At 48.1% G+C, this 22,222-nt stretch overlaps 2 protein-coding genes across 3 annotated transcripts in view; one reads left to right on the top strand and one right to left on the bottom strand.

The window, feature by feature from the left end:
- SIPA1L3 (signal-induced proliferation-associated 1 like 3) overlaps positions 1 to 10,167 on the bottom strand; it is a 381,648-nt gene extending 371,481 nt beyond the window's left edge. The window contains exon 1 of the mRNA XM_011973395.1: positions 10,022 to 10,167. The gene's annotated coding sequence lies outside the window, so the exon portion shown is untranslated. The remainder of the gene's footprint in view (positions 1 to 10,021) is intronic.
- Positions 10,168 to 10,667: 500 nt separating this feature from the next.
- Positions 10,668 to 22,222, top strand: part of LOC105534574 (WD repeat-containing protein 87) — a 23,789-nt gene continuing 12,234 nt past the window's right edge. Inside the window, exons 1-2 of one of the 2 annotated variants that reach the window (XM_011973304.1) lie at positions 10,668 to 10,861; positions 20,560 to 20,680. In XM_011973304.1, the coding sequence (XP_011828694.1) occupies positions 20,600 to 20,680 (81 nt within the window). In that variant the 5' untranslated portion in view covers positions 10,668 to 10,861; positions 20,560 to 20,599. Of the gene's footprint in view, positions 10,862 to 20,559; positions 20,681 to 22,222 lie in introns of those variants that run through there. The other variant, XM_011973305.1, reaches the window with a different exon arrangement.

Below are 22,222 nucleotides of genomic sequence, written 5' to 3'. Positions count from 1 at the left end.
CTCAACTGTGAAATGGGAATAATCATAGTCCCTGGCACCTCCAAACACAGGTAACACCCACCAACACAAAGCACAGTGCCAGGCACATACAGCAAGTTTGATGGACAGTAGCTCTTTGGTTAGCTATAATTGCTTGTGATAAACCTGCTTTTCATCATACATCTGCCCTTCTCCACCAAGATAAAACAGGGGTGGCGTGTCTGATCTGTCAGTGAACTACCGCCTTTGATTTACACGTGAATCTCATACCCTTGGCCCGTGCTGTCCGACGTGGTAGCCATTAGCCACATGTAGCCACCAAATGCTTGAAACATGGCTGGTACAAACTGAGACGTGCTGAAAGTGTAAAATACATATTGTGTGTCAAAGGCTTAATGTGAAAAAAAGGATGTAAAATAGGTCACTAATAATTTCTATATTGATTACACATTGAAATTATGTTTTAGATGAAATAAAATACATTATTAAAATTACTTTCCTCCTTCCTTTTACTTTTTAAAATATGGCTACTAGAAAATTTTTAATTACATATATGAGCCTCATCAGTGGCCCACATTATATTTCTTTCTTTCTTTCTTTTTTTTTTTTTTGGAGAAGGAGTCTTGCTCTGTTGCCCAGGCTGGAGTGCAGTGGCACAATCTCAGTTCACTGCAACCGTCACCTCCAGGGTTCAAGTGATTCTCTGACTCAGTCTCCCAAGTAGCTGGGATAACAGGCACATGCCACCACACCTGGCTAATTTTTGTATTTAAGTAGAGATGGGGTTTCACCATGTTGGCCAGGCTGGTCTCGAACTGAACTCAAGTAACCTGCCTGCCTCAGCCTCCCAAAGTGCTGGGATTACCGCGCTCGGCCCCACATTATATTTCTACTGGACAGCACTGCTGTGGGCCTTTGAGAACCAGTGTCTTACTCAACTTTATACTGTCAGTGTCAAGCATGGAGCCTGGCACACAGGGTAGGTGAAGAAATGTTTCACAGATGGACAGATGAAAGATGCTCGCCATACTTCCAGTCTTTTTTTTTTTTTTTTTTTTAAAGAGACAGGCGGTGTGATCATAGCTCACTGTAGCCTTGATCTCCGGGACTCAAGGTGTGGGAGTGCCTAGGCTCAAGTGACCCTCTCACCTCAGCCTCCTGAGTAGCTGGAAGTATAGGTGCACATCACCAGGCCTGGCTAATTTAAAAATTTTTTGCAGAGATGAGGTCAGATGCAGTAGCTCACATCTGTAATCCCAGCACTTTGGGAGGCCAAGGTGGGAGGATCACCTGAGGTCAGGAGTTCAAGACCAGCCTGGCCAACATGGTGAAAACCTGTCTCTACTAAAAATACAAAACTTACCCGAGTGTGGTGGCAGGCACCTGGAATCCTAGCTACTGGGGAGGCTAAGGCAGGATAATTATCTGAACCCATGAAGCAGAGGCTGCAGTGAGATATGATCACACCACTATACTCCAGCCTGGGCAATAAAGTGAGAATCTGTCTCAAAAACAAAAACTTTTTGTTTTGCAGAGATGGGGTCTCATTATGTTGCCCAGACTGGTCGTGAACTTCTGGCCTGAAGTAATCCTCCCACTTCAGCCTCCCAAAGTGCTGGGATTACAAGCATGAGCCACCATGCCCACCCAATATTTTTAGTCTTAAAAGCACCCACTACTGTCCTCACATCTAATCAGGGCTATCCTTCATTCAAAATATTTAGTAACCCATAAGGCCCAGGCTGCAGCAAATCAAAGTACACACAGGTCATGGTACTGGAGCAGGGACCTGGGGCCCTTACAGGTCCAGGAATCATTGTCTTAGTTGCTGGGCCATAGTGTGATACTTTAACAGTCCACACGGCTAGTGTGCTTCAAACACCATTTCCAGCTGGGTGCAGTGGCTCACATCTGTAATCTCAACATTTTGGGAGGCCGAGGCCAGCAGATCACTTGAGATGAGGAGTTGAAGGCCAGCCTGGCCGACATGGTGAAACCCCGTCTCTACTAAAATACAAAAATGACCTGGGAGTGGCGGTGGATGCCTGTAACTCCAGGTACTCAGGAGGCTGAGGAAGGAGAATCGCTTGAACCCAGGAAGCAGAGGTTGCAGTGAGCCCAGATCACACCATTACACTTCAGCGTGGGCGACAGAGCAAGCCTCCGACTCAAAAAAAAAAAGAAAAAAACACCTTTTCCAGCCAAGTCCCAAGTCCCCTTGCAAAGTTTACCCAAAGGAGACACCCTGCTCCCTCAGACACTACACTTTGTTTCATGCTAACCTGTGCCTGGTATGGCAATCAGTCAGTCTTGTTCTACTTGACAGGCTCTGCTGGAGGGTCTTTAGTTTTGAAACCACCACCAAACCATCCCTGTCTCATTGAGAGCAAAAATGATGCCACAACATCCCAGGCCGCCCCTGCTGCCACATGAATTGGGTACTAAACACAGTCTAAAGTGCTTTGCATGTCAAACAACAAGGACACGAAATGCTGTGTCCGCTTCCTCAATTTGCCTCTGCCTAGTAAGGAGGGCCTGGGAAGAGAGCTTAGAATGCAGGTGAAGAGCATGGAGGGCGGAATCAGTTTCCTCACCTGTAAAATGAGTTCGATCAAGTTGATTACTTCATTGGACTACTGTCAGGATTAACTGAGGAATGTGTGAAATGCTTAGAAGAGCATCTAGCAGAGAGTAAGCACTAGGTAAGCTGCTACCATTATTATTATTTTATTAAAAAGTAGGCCAGGTATGGTGGTGGCTCGTGCCTGTAATTTCAGCACTTTGGAAGGCCGAGGGTGAGGATCACTTCAGCCCAGAAGTTCAAGATCAGCCTGGGCAAAACGGGTCTCCACAAAAAAAAGAAAAAATATGGCCGGGTGTGGCGGCTCACACCTGTAATCCCAGCGCTTTGGGAGACCGAAGTGGGCAGATCACCTGAGGTCAGGAGTTTGAAACCAGCCTGGCCAACATGATGAAACCCTGTCTCCTCTACTAAAACTACCAAAAAAAATTAGCCAGGTGTGGTGGCACATTCCTGTAATCCCAGCTCCTTGGGAGGCTGAGGCAGGAGGATCACTTGAGCCCAGGAAGCGGAGGTTGCAATGAGCTGAGATCATGCCACTGCACTCCAGCCTGGGCGGCAGAGCAGACCCTTCACAAAAAGAAAAAAAAAAGAAAAGGAAAGGAAAAGAAAAAGAAAAAGAACTTAAAGTAGTATAAACTTGAAAACTAGGAATTTACCCTTCCCCAGTCACACTGATACTCTTTATAGCAAACTCACTTCCACACTTGCTGTCCCCTCTGCCTGGAACGTTCTTTCCCCAACTTTTGGCATAGCCAGTGCCACTGCTCATTAAGGTCTCAGTTCACATGACTCTTCAAAGAGGCCTGGGAGGTCTTCCCTGACCATCCAAGCTAAAGTAACCACCGCCATCTTGCCCCATCAGCCATTTTCTCTCCACTTACCCTGTTAAATTTTCTCCATCACAGTTAAAACTATCTGAAGAGGCAGGATCAGGATTTTTCTTCATTTAAAAAAAAAAAAAAAGAGGCTGGGCCCAGTGGCTCATGCCTGTAATCCCAGCACTGTATAAGACCGAGGTAGGTGGATCACCCAAGGTCAGGAGTTTGAGACCAGCCTGGCTAACATGGCAAAACCCCTCCCCTATTAAAAATGCAAAAATCAGCGGGGCATAGTGGCGCATGCCTGTAGTCCCAGTTACTCGGGAGCCTGAGGCAGGAGATTGGCTTGAACTTGGAAGGCAGAGGTTGCAGTGAGCTGAGATTGTGCCAGCCTGGGTGACAGCGAGACTCCATCTCAAAAAAACAAAGTGAAGTGATCCTGTTTACTGCATGTCTTCCCGGGCTAGAATGGCTAGAATGTAAACCCTAGGACGGCAAGGATCTTGTCTGTCTTGTTGACTGCTGAATCCTCAGTGCCTAGAATAGGACCTGGTACACAGCACGGTCTCAACACATCTGTCAACTCAATAAAATAAGAATAGTAGCTAACTGCAGAGGGCTAATGACATCCCAATGTGCTGAAAGTCTTGCAGACATTTCATTCAGTCTCCAACGACCCCCGTGATAAAGACTACTATCACACCCATTTTGCCAATGAACAAAAAAGCTCAGTGCACATCTTCCAAGTTAGTGGCTATATTGTGATCTGAACTTGGTCTGCCTGCCACCTAAGCCACCCTCCAACGGTGGCACGCTTCTCGCAAATATGAGGAGTGGTATTTCCCACTGACGCTCCACCACCAGTCCCTCACCCCCACCACCCACTGTGGTCAGGCCACTTTACTGGCTCCTATCTTCCTGGGCAAATCTCCTCCCTTCTTTCAGGTGCAGCTGGATCCCTTGCCCTAGGCCCCAACATCTTCAAGCGGGATCCCTGTGATATAACTTTTTCTTATTTCTACCTGGTGTTTCAAATGATTGAGTTGACTCTTCCTGTGAATTACTTTGAGTTTGAAAGATCACATGTAGGTTGAGGTGGGAGGATCGTTTTGAGGCCAGGAGTTTGAGACCAGCCTAGGCAACATAGTGTGAGACCCTATCTCCACAAAAATTAAAAAATTAGCTGGGTGTGGTGGTGCGCACCTGTAGCCCCAGCTACTAGGGAGGTTGGGGTGGGAGAATCACTTGAGCTCAGGGTTTCAAGGTTACAGTGAGCTACGATGATGCCACTGCACTCCAGCGTGGGCAACAGAGTGACCCTGTCTGTAAAAAAAAATCACAGCTGTCCCTGCCCTGAAGGCTTGATGCAGATGATCTTAAGGAACCTCTCAACAATCACCTTATAAGGAAGACACTTGTATCATCCCCATTTTCAGATGAGGACACTGAGGCCCAGAAGGACACATGACTTGCCCAAGGTATCACAACAAGTATAGGGTAAAGTCACAGTGTGAACCCGGACCATGTGGCCCCAGAGTTTATGCTTCGGCCTCTAGGCCATGCTGCCTATGTGAAAGGATACTTTTTTTTTTTTTAATTTCGAGACAGAGTGTCACTCTTGTCACTCAGGCTGGAGTGCAGTGGCACAATCTCGGCTCACTGCACCCCCTGCCTCCCCGCCTCCCCGCCTCCCCAGTTCAAGCAATTCTCCTGCCTCAGCCTCTCAAGTAGCTGGGATTACAGGTGCTCATCATCACGCCTGGCTAATTTTGTATTTTTTTTTTGTTGTTTGTTTTTTGTTTGTCTTTTTTTTTTTTTTTTGAGATGGAGTCTCGCTCTGTCGCCCAGGCTGGAATGCAGTGGCTCAATCTCAGCTCACTGCAAGCTCCGCCTCCTGGGTTCACACCATTCTCCTGCCTCAGCCTCCCAAGCGGCTGGGACTATAGGCGCCGGCTACCACGCCCAGCTAATTTTTTTGTATTTTTTAGTAGAGACGGGGTTTCACCATGTGTTAGCCAGGATGGTCTCAATCTCCTGACCTCAGATGATCTGCCTGCCTTGGCCTCCCAAAGTGCTGGAATTACAGGCATGAGCCACCGCCAAGGATACTTATTAGATGTGTGTTTGCTGAGGTAAAGAAATCTCAGAGGAACAACGTAAAGGTCCAGCAGTGGGGGAATGCTGGAATAAAGCATGGTCTCTCTACACTGAAGAATGTGGGTACAGCTGTTGAAAAGGATAAGCCAGATCTATATGTAATGACTTGGAAGGACATGCCCAGCCATTAATTGAAAAAATTGGGTTACAAATAGGTGTAACTTGATTTCTACCCCGTCCTTTTTTGGGGAATGGTACGGGAGGAGGAAGAAAACAGTCGATACACACACACACACGCACATACACACATACAGACATAATCAATATACGCACAGAAAAAGATAACTGAGGCATCGGCCCAAATCACAGGGGCAGAGAACACATCCATTTTGTTCATTATGCTATCTCCAAAACCTAGCAATAGATACTTAATAGATACTCACTGTCTGAACAAATGGTTATCTCTGGGTACATGGGATTTTGGAGTGGAGGGTGGCAGTAGGTATTTTCCCTACATCTCTGTACTGTTTGACACATTACAACAAGCATGAATTTCTTGCATAACTTTTTTTAAGCTAAATTCAACCCAATCACATACATACACACACGCACAAAATGTCATGACCAGAATAGTCCTAAAAAAAAAAGGAAGCAATAGGCTGGGCATGGTGGCTCATGCCTGTAATTTCAGCACTTTGGGAGGCCAAGGTGGGTGGATCACCTGAGGTCAAGAGTTCGAAGCCAACATGGCAAAACCCCATATCTACTAAAAATACACAAATTAGCCAGGCATGGTGGCACGTGCCTGTAATCCCAGATACTCAGGAGGCTGAGGCAGGAGAATCATCTGAACCCAGGAGGGGGAGGTTGCAGTGAGCCAACATCATGCCACTGCACTCCAGCCTGGGCCACAGAGCAAGACTCTGTCTAAAAAAAAGGAAGCAATATCAGTCTTGAAGAATACACAAATGCACAAACTTGTCCAATAGACTCTCATTTTTTTTTTTTTAATTTCTGAGAGAGGGTCTTACTCCGTCACACAGGCTGGAGTGCAATGCTGCAATCACAGCCCACCACAGCCTCAACATCCCGGGTAGCTGGGACTAGAGATGTGTGCCACCACACCTGATTACTTTTTTGTAGAGATGGAGTGTCAACATGTTGCCCAGGCTGCTCTCAAACTCCTGGGCTCAAGTGATCCACCTGCCTCAGCCTCCAAAGTGCTAGGATTACAAGCACGAGCCACTGCACCCCACCAAATAGCCTCTCATTCTTGTCCTTACAGCTAAAGACAAATTCTTTTTTTTAAATTTATTTATTTATTTATTTATTTTTGAGACAGAGTCTCGCTCAGTTGCCCGGGCTGCAGTGCAGTGGCGTGATCTAGGCTCACTGCAAGCTCTGCCTCCCGGGTTCACGCCATTCTCCTGCCTCAGCCTCCCGAGCAGCTGGGACTACAGGCGCCCGCCACTATGCCCACCTAATTTTTTTTGTATTTTTAGTAGAGACGGGGTTTCACCATGTTGGCCAGGATGGTATCAATCTCCTGACCTCGTGATCCGCCCGTCTCGGCCTCCCAAAATGCTGGGATTACAGGTGTGAGGCACTGCGCCCGGCCCAAATTCTTTATTTTAAAGGAAATGATTGTTGAATTATTTTGTTAAAATGTAAATACATTTAATTTAGATTTTCAAGTTACTAAATCTATGTTTGAAAGATATCAGTAAAATATATTTTACAGCAAAAAAGAGAGGCACCAATAACTGCACATTCTAAATTCCACTTTTGATTTACCACCTAACAACTGCAATGTCTGAAAGACAGACTCGCATTTAACTCTTAGATATTCATTCTACACAGACTGCCGAAAAGCCACGTGCTGCTGTCACTAGTCATGGAGAATAACCAAGATTTTTTTTTTTAAGCCACTGCTTTATTTCTTCAGGTTAAGGGAACAAAATGCTTAGGTAAATTTGGTAGCCATCACAAATGTGATTGAGACCACCAGTTTCTATCATCCAATGAAATCACAATGACAGGTTTCTGACAATAAACTCAACCTAAAGGGAGCGCTAATAAACGCCCTTCCCAGGCTCTTCTTGGGTGTGTGGTATGTGTGCTGCCTCCTGAAATGCCCAGGATGGCCACCCTCCCACGTGGGATATTCTAAGCCGCTGACACCATCTAACTTTTCTGAAAGAAATTTACAACTCAGCCAGTCTGTACCAGGCTAAAATCACAGATCTGGGTCCCCTGAAAGCCAGGCTTTCATGCCACATCCACAGTCACTGCTGTCCAGCCAAGTCTATAATGTCTTCTTGCCCTTATTAATACATATGTTAATCCCTAATGACTTAACCTTGTCATGGCCAGGCGTGGTGGCTCATGTCCTACAATCCCAGCACTGTGGGAGGCCAAAATGGGTAGATCACCTGAGGTCAGGAGTTCGAGACCAGAATGGCCAACATGGTGAAAACCCCATCTCTACTGAAAACACAAAAACTAGCCGCACGTGGTGGCGGGCACCTGTAATCCCAGCTACTCAGGAGGCTGAGGTAGGAGAATCGCTTGAACCCGGGAGGCGGAGGTGAGCTGAGATTGTGCCGATGCACTCCAGCCTGGGCTACAGAGCTACAGACTCCATCTCAAAACAAACAAAGAAACAAAAAACGCAACCTCGTGAGAAAAGGCCACCACCTCGAGGAGCGGAGGGGAACTTTCAGTGCCCATCAGATGGGAGACCAATATGGGCCAATGAAATGGTGTTCCTATGAAATAGCAGATTCGTCCTTCTTGCCTGTCGACTGGACATGGGAAGGCAGGGGAAGAGCAACTCCCAGGTTTCTGGCTTAGGCAACCAGGTCTATGCTGGTGCATTTGCCAAGATGGTGACTACTGGCTTCAGAAGGAGGAGTTCAGGCTGGACATGTTGAGTTTATGGTGCCCAAGAAAGCCACTAAGGGCATCGAAGAAGCACAGGCTCCACATCTGGAGCTGGAGTGCAGGGGACACAGAGGCAAGAGCTGGCAGCATTAAGACAATAATTAAAGCACTGGAGGAAACATACTGGCTCTATGGGGAGGGGTGTGTGAGCAGGGGACCGCTGATGGCAGGTCAGTCCCATTTCTTCTTAGGCCTTTCTACTATAGTGTGTTCCATAATTTAATCTTTGGTGAGTAAAATTTTGGGCGGTGGGGAGAATAAAGAAACACTAACCTTGTGACCACTCTGCCATGTAGGTACAAACAAGCAAAAAGGGCCTATTAAAAAAAAAAAAACAAAAAACAGCAAGATGCATTTAATCATTTAATAAGCACTTACTGTGTGCCGGGTCTTGTGCAAAGTACTAAACATGAATTATCTCCTGGAACCATCAAAACAATCCTGGCACAAAAGTCCTATGACTACCATTCCACAGATGGGACACTGAGGCTGGGAGCAAACGTGTGGGGGAGCTCAGGGCTGTCATGTCACAGCCCACAGTCAGGCAGTCTCTGGGCCAGATGGAGAATATTGAAGAACAATTATAATACATAAGAGCTGCTACTTAGTGAGAGATGGCGCTGGACTAGAAACACAATCTCAGCAAATCCTTACAACCCTTTGAGAGTGATCTTGTTATTATCCCATTTTGTAAATGAGGAACCTGAGGTAGTAGGAGGTCAAGTCAACTGGACCAGTTCTGAATCTGGCCCTCGGGGGAGACCAATACTACAGCCAGAGTCCCACCCTCAGAGGGTCTCTGGGCCACTAGGAACACGCTTAATAAACGGTACCATTTACTGAGCATTATGTGCCAGTTGCTGTGCTAAGCACTTTACGCATGGTATTCTCACTGCATCCTGAAAACAACTCGACGAAGTGGTTGCTACTTAAATCCCCATTTTATAGATAGGGAAGCCAAGGCACAGAGAGGTGAGGCCAGTTGCCCAAAGTCACACAGCTGGTAAATGTTCAAATTTGAACCTGGGGTCTCTCTGCCTTCCAAACCAACGCTCTTAACAAAATTATCTCGGTTAACAGCAGCTAGCCTGCGTTGGGTGCTAACCATGGACTCACCTCTTTACATGCACACGCTCAACTAATCCTCACCCTATGCAATCGATAACATCTTCACCTCATTTTTCGGAGAGCTAACAATAACCCCAACACGTAGTAAGTGCCTCCTATGTGCCAAATGTTTTATTCTATTATCTCAACAGAATCTCTGCCAAGACACTCTCCTACTCCGTTTTACTGCAGGGGAAATTGAGGTTCGGCGCGGTTTCCCCAGATCGCAGCTCCCGAGCGGCACAGCCGGGACGCGAATCCACCGCTCCCCGCCTCCAAGCTCTTCCCCACAGCGCCGGGGTGCACGCCTGGAAAGTTGAGCCATGCAGGCACAAGTCCGGCTGGGTCCGGAGGGCGCGAGTCCCGGCGCCGCCGCCCCCCACGGCCAGTACCCACACCCGGCCGTCCGCCCGCGCTGACCCTCGGGGTCCGGGCAGCCACCGATTCCCCGCCACCCTTGCGCGAGGCCGATCCCGCACCCGGAGCCACATACCTGGCGTCTGGGCTGCCCGCCCCGCGGGCCCCACGACTGCGGCGTCCGGCTCCGCGCCGCTCGCTGGAGACGCCGCCAGCTCCGGTGGCCCGAGTGACTTCCAGGCTGCCCACTTCCAAGCCGCTTCGCGCGCGTCCTCCTGGGAACTGTAGTTTCGCCCTAGCCGGCCGCGAACTGAAAAGAGCCTGGCGCGCGGGGGCTGCCGGGAGCCGTAGGCGCACTGCCGCGCTGCCTCCTAGGAACCGTAGTCCACTGGTCGCCTTCATGCAGCTCCAGTCTCTAGAGCACTTCCGCAGCCCCGAGGGGCGTGAGGGAGGGAGGCGTGTCTCCTGCAGATTCCAGCTCGAGAGCTGCGCTGTTCACCCCGCCAGGGCGGTTTCTCCTTTCTCCTAGCCCCGTCTGCCTCCTCCCTTCATTCGGCGGAACCTCTCTTTCACTCTCTGCCAGGCTCGAGTCACTCACCCTTAGGACGCTAGTCACTCTTCCCCCGGGAGAAGTGGAGGAAGCGGAGCAGTGAGCTAGACCCCCAGCGAAGGGGGTGGTGGAGAAGGGCGTCGATGCGCGCTCGCGCACGCGCGCTTGCCGGCAGACCCCGACCTAAATTGCCGCGGGCCCCCGCTGAGAGGATTTTTTTTTTTCTTTCGAGCGCGCGCCCATGCGCACGCGCGTTCAGACCCCTGGCCTCGGGGAGTCCGCCGGCTGCGGGGTTGGGGTCCAACCGTTTTGTGGGCGGAGTCCTCTCGCAGCATCCGCCAGGTAGCTTCTTAGTCGCTGCCCCTAGCTCAAGGAGCGTCTGAGTGCACACACCGTACCCGTCCCTTGTCGGGAGTCCTGTCGCAGGTAACAGGCGCAGCCCATGCTTTGAGACAGAAACGCCCTGCCTCCCGCCGTGCAGGAGGCCCGAGGGTGAGGGGCCCTGGGTGTAGTCGCCTCTCCGCGGCGTAGGCGGCTCCAGAGCTCTGCCTTCGACGGCAGCCACAAGACCCAAGGGCTGCGTAGGGGCCTTGTTATCTTACATTCTTTTGTTGATCACACATTCCTGAGGGTAACTAGTGTTTGTAGAGTACCTACACCTTGGGAAATTTTATCCAAATTTAATCCACCTGCTGGCATAACCAAGCAGCGGAATACCCCGCAACACACACTCCTTTTTTAATGTATATTGCCACGCCTCCATAAGAGTTACCGAGGGAATTGACTGGAATCGCAAGGTCCTCTGGTCGAGAAGCCGTAGTCAATACCCTTTCCGCCTCAGCCTGCCTTCTAGGAAGATGTAACATTTGAAGCTGGGAAGCAGATGTTTCTTCCTGGGAGAGCACGTTTTTCCACTCATTCAACAAAAATGGATTAAGCACCTATTCCTTGTCAGGTTGGGTGATTATGGAAACAAGAGAAATCCAGACAGACTGGAGTCCTACCTTCAGGGAACTTTCTGTCCAATAGGGATATCAGGCCACCACCAGACTACGGCAATGTAGGGCAATACTACCTAAGAGAAATATACCAGGCACTTTAAGCCACTGAGGCAGGAGGATCACTTAAGGCCGGGAGTTGGAGACTGGCCGGGTAACATAGCAAGACCGCATTTCTACTAAAACTAAAAAACTAGCTAGGTGTGGTGGCATGTGGCCATAGTCCCAGCTGTTCAAGAGGCTGAGTATCGCTTAAGCCCAGGAGTTTGAGACTGCAGGGAACCATGATTGCACCACTGCACTCCAGCTTGGGCGACAGCAGAACCCTGTCTCTTTAAAAAAAAAAAAAAATTTATGTGTATGTGTGTATTTATGTGTAATGCAAGCCACATATGCAATTTTAAATTTTACATAAACAGGTAAAATTCATTTTATTTATTACTATTTACTTACTTTTTTTTTTTTTTTGGCCATGTTGCCAGGCTGGTATTGAACTCTTGGCCTCAAGACATCTTCCTACGTCAGCCTTCCAAAGTGCTGGGATTATAGGCGTGAGCCATGTCACCCAGCTATGAAATTAATTTTAATACTTTAATTCAAATACATCCAAAATATTATTCCAAGTTAGGTTAATGGAAAAATGTTTTCATTGCCTCAGCTCTACATTTTTTTTTCTTTTTTTTTTGAGATGGAGTCCCACTCTCTCGCCAGGCTGGAGTGCAGTGATGCCACCTCAGCTCCCTGCAACCTCTGACTCCCTGATTCAAGTGATTCTCCTGCCTCAACCTCCCAAGTAGCTGGGATTACAGGCACACCCCCCGACACCCAGCTAATTTTTGTATTTTTAGTAGAGACCGGGTTTCACCATGTTGGCCAGGATAGTCTCAACCTCCTGACCTCGTGATCCGCCAGCCTTGGCCTCCCAAAGTGCTGAGACTACAGGCATGAGCCACCATGCCTGACCTCAATTCTACAATTTAAGTTAAATTAAAATCAAATAAAATTAAAATGTTATGAGGCACTAACAAAGATATTCATTTGCAGCATTAGCTGAAATAGCAAAAGGTTGGAAACCACCCAATGTCCATTAGTAGAAATTTGGATAAATAAATGATAGTTCAGCCACACATTGGAATGCCCTGCAGTTAGTAACTGTTGAGAAATGAAACAGAGTTATATGTATTAACATGACTTAATCTTAAAGCTATATTAAGAGGAAAAAAAAAAAGGTGAATAACAGTGTCTATAGTATATTATCACTCGCATAAGAAAAATATTTTTGGCTGGGCGCAGTGGCTCAAGCCTGTAATCCCAGCACTTTGGGAGGCCGAGGCAGGTGGATCATGAGGTCAGGAGATTGAGACCATCCTGGCTAATATGGTGAAACCCCGTCTCTACTAAAAAATAGAAAGAATTAGCCAGGTATGGTGGCAGGGGCCTGTAGTCCCAGCTACTCGGGAGGCTGAGGCAGGAGAATGGCGTGAACCCGGGAGGTAGAGCTTGCAGTGAGCCGAGATCATGCCACTGCACTCCAGCCTGGGCGACAGAGCGAGACTCTTGTCTCAAAAAAAAAAAAAAAAAAAAAAGAAGTTGTTTAATTACAGGGAGGATAATAGCTAAGTCATTAGAATAATTGTAGGAAAACAAAATAGGCTGGGTGTGGTGGCTGACACCTATAATCCCAACACTTTGGGAGGCTGAGGCAAATGGATTCTTTGAGTCCAGGAGTTTGAGACCAGCCTGGGCAACATGGTGAAACCCCATCTCTACCAAAAGTACAAAAATTTGCCAGGTGTGGTAGCACTAGCCTGTAGTCCCAGCTACTCAGGAGGCTAAGGCAGGAGGATCACTTGAGCCAGTGAAGTCGAGGCTGCAGTGAGCCATGATCGTGCTACTGCACTCCAACTGGGTGACAGAGTGAGGCCCTATCTCTAAATAAATAAATAAGAATTAAAAGATAGGTAAAACCGCTGGTTACTACTTAAAACCTAATTAATCCTGGATACTGTCATTACTTCTCAGGGATCCAGGGTAACTCTTCCATCCAACAGAAACTAGCCCACCCTGTTAATGTATGTTTGTCAGCCTGGAAAATTATTTCTTCCCATTAAGAAAGTTAAATGCATTCCACCCCCAGCCCTAGCTATGCAGCCACCTGAAGGCCAGAGTAGCACTCCCAGGCCCTGGGGACAAACTTGGGCTCCTTATCAGTAATGTCATTCAAAGAACCAAGTAAGCTTAGGTTGCCCCTCTGACTTTACAGTCAACTAATTAGGCCTTTCCGATACCAGCTGGACTTTCTGCACCCCTGTCCCCTGCTGGACTTTCTGCACCCCTGTCCCCAAACGTGAGACCACCTGCAAGGTTATATAATCCATGCAGGGCCCTGTCTCACAGTGTGGCGCACTCATCACCTTCCTTTTGGGTGGCCAGGTCTCCTTGTTATATGTACTCAAAGCACTTCATACTTTTCCTTCTTAAAACTGAATTTAATTTGCAATTTAATTTGAGAAAATTAAAAGTTGCAGAAAAGTTCTATGGGATAATATAACCCATCACCTAGAGTTTCCCACTGCAATCCATTTTATATCTCTTCATTGATGACTGTAAGCTCTAGGGAGCAAGAAACCTGCCTGGATCCCCTCACACACACATATAACAGAACACAGTGGAGCCAACTAGTGAGCCAATGGGAGCCCAGGGGCCTGACTGTGTCGTGGAGTGCAGCGCCCCCTAGAGTCAACTCTCTTTAACAAGACAAAACTCGTGGGAGGATTGCCTTTCCTCAGGCCATCAGGAACACTATGTACCTTACAGTGGACTGGTGCTAAGAAAAGGAATATAGTTCCGTGTCAACATCAGTCATGGACCTGGTTTGTCTCCGCAGTCAGCAGGAATAACATTCGTTGGTCCCAAATACCCTTCACGCTAAATTGGCCACAGAGCTTGAATTCTCCCATTAGATGATCTTTGCGTTAAGTTATTAAACAATCGGCCGGGCATGGTGATTCACGTCTGTAATCCCAGCACTTTAGGAGGCTGAGGCGGGTGCATCGCCTGAGGTCAGGAGTTTGAGACCAGCCTGGCCAACATGGTAAAACTCCGTCTCTACTAAAAAAAAAAAAAAAATTAGCTGGGCATGGTGGTGCATGCCTGTAATCCCAGCTACCCAGGAGGCTGAGGCAGGAGAATCACGTGAACTCCAGAGGCGGGGGTCGCAGTGAGCTGAGATCACGCCACGGCACTCCAGCCTGGGCGACAGAGTGAGACTCCATCTCAAAAAAACAAAAAATAAAAAGTAAAAGATATTAAACAATCAAGACTGTTGGGATTAAAGCATCTGGAGCTCACTACAAACTTGCTTTTAAGGACAGGTACTGGGATTAGGGAGTTGAATGTCATCCTCTGAGGCTAACCCAAGGAAACTGGTCTATGATGTGCGAAAGAGTAGCAAATAAATAAATAAGAAAATAAACATAAAGGGCCAGGTGCAGTGGCTCATACCTGTAATCCCAGCACTTTGGGAGGCTGAGGCAGGCGGATCGCTTGAGCCCAGGAGTTTGAGACCACCTAAGCAACATAGTGAGACCCTGTCTCTACAAAAAGTTTTTAAAAAATTAGCCAGGCGTGGGGGTGCGTGCCTGTGTTCCCAACTACTCAGGAGGGTGAGGCGGGAGGATTGCTTGAGCCCAGGAGTTCGAGACTGCAGTGAACTGTGACTCTACCACTGCACTCCAGCCCGGGCAACAGAGCAAGACTCTGTCTCAAAAAAACAAAACAAAAAAAACACCCCATAAAATTAAATAAACATAGAGATTTGGGGTTTGAAAGTCCTCCTTCTCACTCATCACCTAGAAATATTCCCTGAAATAGTCCCAACCAATTGCTCTTTGTAGGCTGGTCAAGAGAAGTGGGACCCAGTGGAGATATTTGGAATAATGGGAAGTGATGGCAGTGACTGCAAATTTGCTACAAATGACTGCTCTCTCAGCAGCTCTGAGGCCGCAAGAAGGGGCCAGTGGGGTAACTCTGAGTTGTGGTGGTGGTTTGGTTTTTTCCTGGTGTTTTGTTTTGTTTTGTTTTTGAGTTGGAGTCTCACCCTGTCGCCCAGGCCGGAATGCAGTGGTGCAGTCTCGGCTCACTGCAACTTCCGCCTCCTGCAACTTAAAGCAATTCTCTGCCTCAGGCTCCGGAGTAGCTGGGATTACAGGCACCCTCCACCATGCCTGGCACATTTTTGTTATTTTTAGTAGATACAGGGTTTCACCATGCTGGTCAAGCTGGTCTTGAATTCTTGACCTTGTGATCCACCCACCTCGGCCTCCCAAAGTGCTGGGATTACAGGCGTGAGCCACCTCAACTTTTTTTTTTTTTTTTTTTTTTTTTTTTTTTTTGAGACAGGATTTTGCTCTGTCACCCAGGCTGGCATGCAGTGGGGCCATCATAACTGACTGCAGCCTCAACCTCCTGAGCTCAAGTGATCCTCCACCTCAGCCTCCCAGATACCTAGGATTACAGGCACATGGCACCACGCCTGGCTACTTTTTTTTTTTGTAGAGACAGGGTCTCACTATGTTGCCCAGGCTGGCCTTGAACTTCTGGCTGCAAGCGAGTGAGCCTCCCACTTTGGCCTGGGGTAACTCCCATAGGGGCCTCCACTGCTGTGCAGGATCTGAAGCAGATCATCTGGAGCCTGAAAGGTGTTCAGAATGAGCAGCAAGTGCAGGGTTGAGTGGAACCGAATGGAGATAGCTATCGCAGGAGGGCAGCATGCAGTTTGGGGAGCATGGAAAGAGACAGGATGCTGTGTGCTGCCAGCCAGTGCCAAGTTCCCACTGTGAGTGGATTTGTGGATCAGAGAGCCTTCTTAGCATCAGCCAGCAAAACCTCTTCCTCCTCTGATATAGTGGAAGAATCCTGAACTGTGGATTGGATCTTAGTCTTTTTTTTTTTTTGAGACAGAGTCTCGCGCTATCACCGAGGCTAGAGTGCAGTGGCGTGATCTTGGCTCACTGCAACCTCTGCCTCCTGTGTTCAAGCGATTCTCCTGTCTCAGCCTCCCGAGTAGTTGGAATTACAGGCGCCCACCACCGCGCCCGGCTAATTTTTGTATTTTTAGTAGAGACGGGGTTTCACCATGTTGGCCAGGCTGGTCTCAAACTCCTGACCTCATGATCCACCCGCCTTGGCCTCCTAAAGTGCTGGGATTACAGGCGTGAGCCACTGTACCCGGTGGATCTTAGTCTTGATCTGCCCTTTGTAGACTTAAACACATCCCTTTTCCTCTTTGAGTTCATGTTCCTCTTTTGTACAACGAAGATGATGATATCTGCCTCTCAGGATTCTTTCAAGAACTAAGGAAATGATTGATGTTGAAAGCTTTTCCTTGGGCTCTCACCCACTGTATGCATGTGAGATGATGATGATGATGATAAGTTTTGCCTGCTGCTTTCCCCCACCGCAAATCCAGTGAGCAAGTCTCTGTGGTAACACAGAGCCTTGGCTTAGCCATACCAGAAGGTGGGTTCTGCTGACCTTGCTTCAGGAAGCCCAGGCCAAATGACTTGGGACTCCACCAGTTCTCTAAACCAGTGTTTTTCACACTTTGGTTATTGTTGAAGCAAGGTGCAACAGTTCATGCCTGTGATCCCAGCGCTTTGGGAAGCCGAGGCTTTGGGAAGCCGAAGCTTGAGGCCAGGAGTTAGAGACCAGCCTGGACAGCATAGTGACACCCCCTTATCCCTACCCCACCCCCACTCCCATCTCTACAAAAATGGAAACAAAAAAACAAAATAGGCCAGGCGTGGTGGCTTATGCCTGAAATCCCAGCATTTTGGGAGGCCAAGGTGGGAGGATCACTTGTGACCAGGAGGCCAAGGTGGGAGGATCACTTGTGACCACTTCAGCCCGGGTAACACAGTGAGACCCTGTCTCCACAAAAACAAAACAAAGAAACAAAAATTAGCCAGGTGTGGTGGCACATGCCTGTAGTCCTAGCACGTGGGAGGCTGAAGTGGGAGGATCACTTGAGTTCTGGAGCTCTGGAGTTCAAAGCTGCAGTGAGCTATGATGATGCCACTGCACTACCGTCTGGGCAACAGAGCAAAACCCTGTCTCTTTTTCTTTTTGAGACTGAATCTCACTCTTGCCCAGGCTGGGGTGCAGTGGTACAATCTCAGCTTACTGCAGCCTCCGCCTCCTGGATTCAAGTGACTCTCTTGCCTCAACCTCCTGAAGAGCTGGGATTACAGGCGCCTGCCACAACACCCAGCTAATTTTTGTATTTTTAGTAGAGACGGGGTTTCACCATGTTGGCCAGGCTAGTCTCGGACTCTTGACCTCAGGTGACCTATCCTTCTCAGCCTCCCAAAGTGCTGAGATTACAGGCGTCAGCCACTGCACCCAGCCAAAACCCTATATCTTAAAACAACAACAATAACTAATTGATGGGCCTTAATCTCAGAATTTCCAATTGAGTAGGTCTGGGGTGGGGCCCAATAATTTGCATTTCTAACAAGTTCCCATTATTTCTCTAAACGGATGAAGTTCTTCTACATCTGGCAGGCAAGGTTGGCCTCCGTTGCCCTCTGCTGGCCAGACTATAAATTTAACTGTCATGTTTCCAGAGCAGCTGAAAAGCACAAAGTTTGAGTTGGAAGGAAATAGAGTGGTCACCTGTCTGAGAACTAGGCCAGCCTACAAACAGAAGTCGTGTTTGTCACTACAGGGTATGCTTAAAAGGGTTTTAACATAAATTATCCTATTTAATCTTTGCAGCAATCCTGTAACATAAGCAACAGTGGCATTTTCATTTTACAAATGAGGAAAAACTAGCCCATTTTCCCACAAGTAGTAACAGATTTCCTGACAGAGGGGGTATGTTAAAAGTAATTCACTGTACAACCAGGAAAAGTAGAGGTTTGTCCTCATGAAGGCCAAAGAAAAGGGAACGGGGACGAGGACAATGAACAGCAGATGTACCTCCTGTAAGAGAGCTACCTGAGGCCCGGCTTGGTGGCTGATGCCTGTAATCCCAGCACTTTGGGAGGCTGAGGTGGGTGGATAATCTGAGGTCAGGAGCTCAAGACTAGCCTGGCCAACATGGTGAAACCCCATCTCTACTAAAAACACAAAATTAGCCGGGCGTGGTGGTGCATACCTGCAATCCCAGCTACTCAGGAGGCTGAGGCAGGAGAATGGCGTGAACCCAGAAGGCAGAGGTTACAGTGAGCCGAGATTGCACCATTGCACTCCAGCCTGAGCAACCAGAACGAAACTCCATCTTAAAAAAAAAAAAAAAAAGGAGCTACCTGATTCCACACAGTCAGGGAAACCTGCAAAGCCAAATGGCTGGATCCTCTCTCCATATGTGCTAGCTGGGGCTGACTCTTAGTCCTGGGTGCCCTGTATCTCCATTTCCTATTTCAGCAGTCAGGCTCCAATGCCAGTAGAATCACCCAGGGAGCACATTACAAGTGGAGGTTCCTGCGTCCTACTTCCATGGTTCTGATTCAGTAGGTCTAGGGGAGGAGCCCAGGAATATGCATTTTGACACCTACAGGTCAGTGTTGTGGCTCACACCTGTATTCCTAGCACTTTGGGAGGCTAAAGCTGGAACCCAGCTTCAAGACCAGCCTGGGCAACAAAGCAAAACCCCATCTCTACAAAAAAAAAAAAAGTTTGAAAAGTTAGCCAGGCATGGTGGTGCATACCTGTGGTCCCAGCTTCTTGGAAGGCTGAGGCAGGAGGATCACTTGATTTTTTAAATATTTATTTATTTATTTTGAGACAGAGTCTCACTCTGTCGCCCAGGCTGGAGTGCAGTGGCGTGATCTCGGCTCACTGCAAGCTCCGCCTCCCGGGTTCACGCCATTCTCCTGCCTCAGCCTCCTGAGTAGCTGGGACTACAGGTGCCTGCCACCATGCCCAGCTAATTTTTTGTATTTTTAGTAGAGACAGGGTTTCACTGTGTTAGCCAGGATGGTCTCGATCTCCTGACCTTGTAATCTGCCCATCTCGGCCTCCCAAAGTGCTGGGATGACAGGCATGAGCCACCACGCCCAGCTTTATTTTTTTTTAAACTTACCCCCAGGTGGCCAGACAGCGGTGGCTCACGCCTGTCATCCCAGCACTTTGGGAGGCCAAGGTGGGTGGATCACCTGACCTGACCTGACCTGACCTGACCAACATGGTGAAACCCTGTCTCTCCTGGGCTACATGGTGAAACCTTGTCTCTACAAAAAAATTTAAAAATTAGCCCAGTGTTGTGGCTCACACCTGTATTCCAGCATTTTGGGAGGCTGAGGCAGGAGGATTGCCTGAGCTCAAGAGGTCGAGACCGGCCTGGGCAACACAGTGATACCCTGTCTCTACTTAAAAACACAAAATTAGCCGGGCGTGGTGGTGCATACCTGCAATCCCAGCTACTCAGGAGGCTGAGGCAGGAGAATCACTTGAACCTGGGAGGCAGAGGTTGCAGTGAGCCAAGATTGGGCCACTGCACTCCAGCCTGGGTGACAGAGTGAGACTCTGTCTCAAAATAAATAGATTAATTAATTAAAATTAAAAAAAATCAAGTGATCCTCCTGCCTCAGCCTTCCAAGGAGCTGGGACCACAGGCACGCACCAGCCTGGGTGACAGAGCGAGACTCTGTCTCAAAAATAGATAAATAAATAAATAAAACAAAATAAAACTTACCCCCAGGAATGCTGGTTCAGGAGGTCCGGGGACCATACTTTGAGACCCCACAGTCTTCACAAAATGCTCTCCGGACACAACACAAAATGTGAAGGACTATTATTTGCCTGTGAGGGTATTCTTTTCCAGCCCCCTCTCGGTTTCTCTGCTTCTCTCACCCATTTATGTTACTGGGTTACAATAGGAAGGAACACGCTAAGATTCACTCCCCATTTGCTGTCTCCAGGCCTCAGTTTTCTCATCTATAAAATGAGATAATGCCTACCTTACTGGGCTGTAGAGTGGATGAAATGAGAAAATATGTCTTGTGCACAGTTCCTGACTTTCAGAAGGTGTTCAATAGACATGAATTCATTGTTCTTGCCTTCTGATTCCTAGCTTCTCGGAAAGTGGCAGTGACTAAGCTGGGCTCTTTTGGATTCCCACAGGTTTTTAAGCAACGGTCCTCAGGAGGGCCAAGGGAGTCTCATGGCGACATCTTCCCCCAGGCTCATTCCTCTGTGGAAAGATTTAAAACTCCTCCTAAATGACACCATAAATGAAAGCAAGGTAATGTATACGTAGGACATAAACACATCATAGGTTGGCTGCTACCCGTCTTAGAGTCATGAGCATTTCAGAAGAGCCACAGATTGTCCTTGAGAACAGGAAGCAAACAAGGTATATTATAAAGATAGTCATCACCTTAGCAGGAGGTAGGCCATCAATTTCCATGAGTCACAGACTACTCTCAAGGACATTTTCATAGTGGAAAGTGGACACTCTGAAGCATTGTCAGAGGAACTGACCTTCTGGAAAGAGAGTTTTTCTATTTTTTTATTTTATTTATTTTGAGATGCAATCTTGCTCTGTCACCTAGGCTGGAGTGCAGTGGCGCAATCTTGGCTCACTGCAACTTTTGCCCCTGGGTTCCAGTGATTCTCCTGCCTCAGCCTCCCAAGTAGCTGGGACTACAGGCACACGCCACCATGCCCGGCTAATTTTTTGTATTTTTAATAGAGATAGGGTTTCACCATGTTGCCCAGGCTGGTCAGGCTGAGCTCCTGAGCTCAGGCCATCTGCCGCCTTGGCCTCCCAAAGTGCTGGGATCACAGGTGTGAGCCACCGCACCTGGCTGAGAGATTTTTTAAAACAGAGGAGGAGACACCAGAGAGAACAGTTGCCAATCTCAGTTTTGCTATGGTTGGCTCTGCATAAAACGATCCCAGGGCCAGGCGTGGTGGCTCATGCCTGTAATTGCAGCACTTTGGGAGGCCAAGGTAGGTAGATCACCTGAGCTCAGGAGTTTGAGACCACCCTGGGCAACATGGTGAAACACCATCTCTACTAAAAATATAAAATATTAGCCAGGTGTGGTAGCCTGCACCTGTAGTTGCAGCTACTCGGCAGACTGAGGCAGGAGAATCGCTTGGAACCCAGGAGGCGAAGGTTGCAATGAGCCAAAATCAGGCCACTGCACTCCAGCCTGGGGCCACAGAGCGAGACTGTGTCTCAAAAAACAAAACAAAAAAAATTACAGGATCCCAGATGCATGTTTCATAGCACATGCTCTATCACCGTGGGATTATATATATATGGTATAAATGCTTGTCCTCTGTCAAATTTAAAGGCCAGATAGGGTGTCCCGAGAGTCTCACTTAGTGCAGCTTTAAGCTTCAGTAACTTAGAGCTGCACTGATACACTGACTTTGGGAGACTCTGCTATATTCCATGTGGGTGTAAGGTGATGTACTTGCCTGACTATTCTGTTAAAGATTGTGTCTTTTATGGTACATGTACCTTCTAGACACAAGCAAGAATGTTAGAGGGGGCTGGATGCAGTAGCTCATGCCTGTAATCCCAGCACTTTGGGAGGCCAAGGCGGGTGGATCACCTGAGGTCTGGAGTTCGAGACCAGCCCGGCCAACATGGTGAAACTCCATCTCTACTAAAAATACAAAAAATTAGCAGGGCTTGGTGGCGCGTGCCTGTAGTCCCAGCTACTTGAGAGGCTGAAGCAGGAGAATCGCTTGAACCTGGGAGGCGGAGGTTGCAGTAAGCTGAGATCACGCTACTGCACTCCAGCCTGGGCAGCACAGCGAGACTCCATCT

This window comes from Mandrillus leucophaeus, unplaced genomic scaffold (genome assembly GCF_000951045.1).
Source record: "Mandrillus leucophaeus isolate KB7577 unplaced genomic scaffold, Mleu.le_1.0 Scaffold137, whole genome shotgun sequence".
NCBI classification, from domain to species: domain Eukaryota; kingdom Metazoa; phylum Chordata; class Mammalia; order Primates; family Cercopithecidae; genus Mandrillus; species Mandrillus leucophaeus.
Note: the sequence above shows the minus strand (reverse complement) of the source record. Positions and strands in the feature narration are given on the sequence as shown.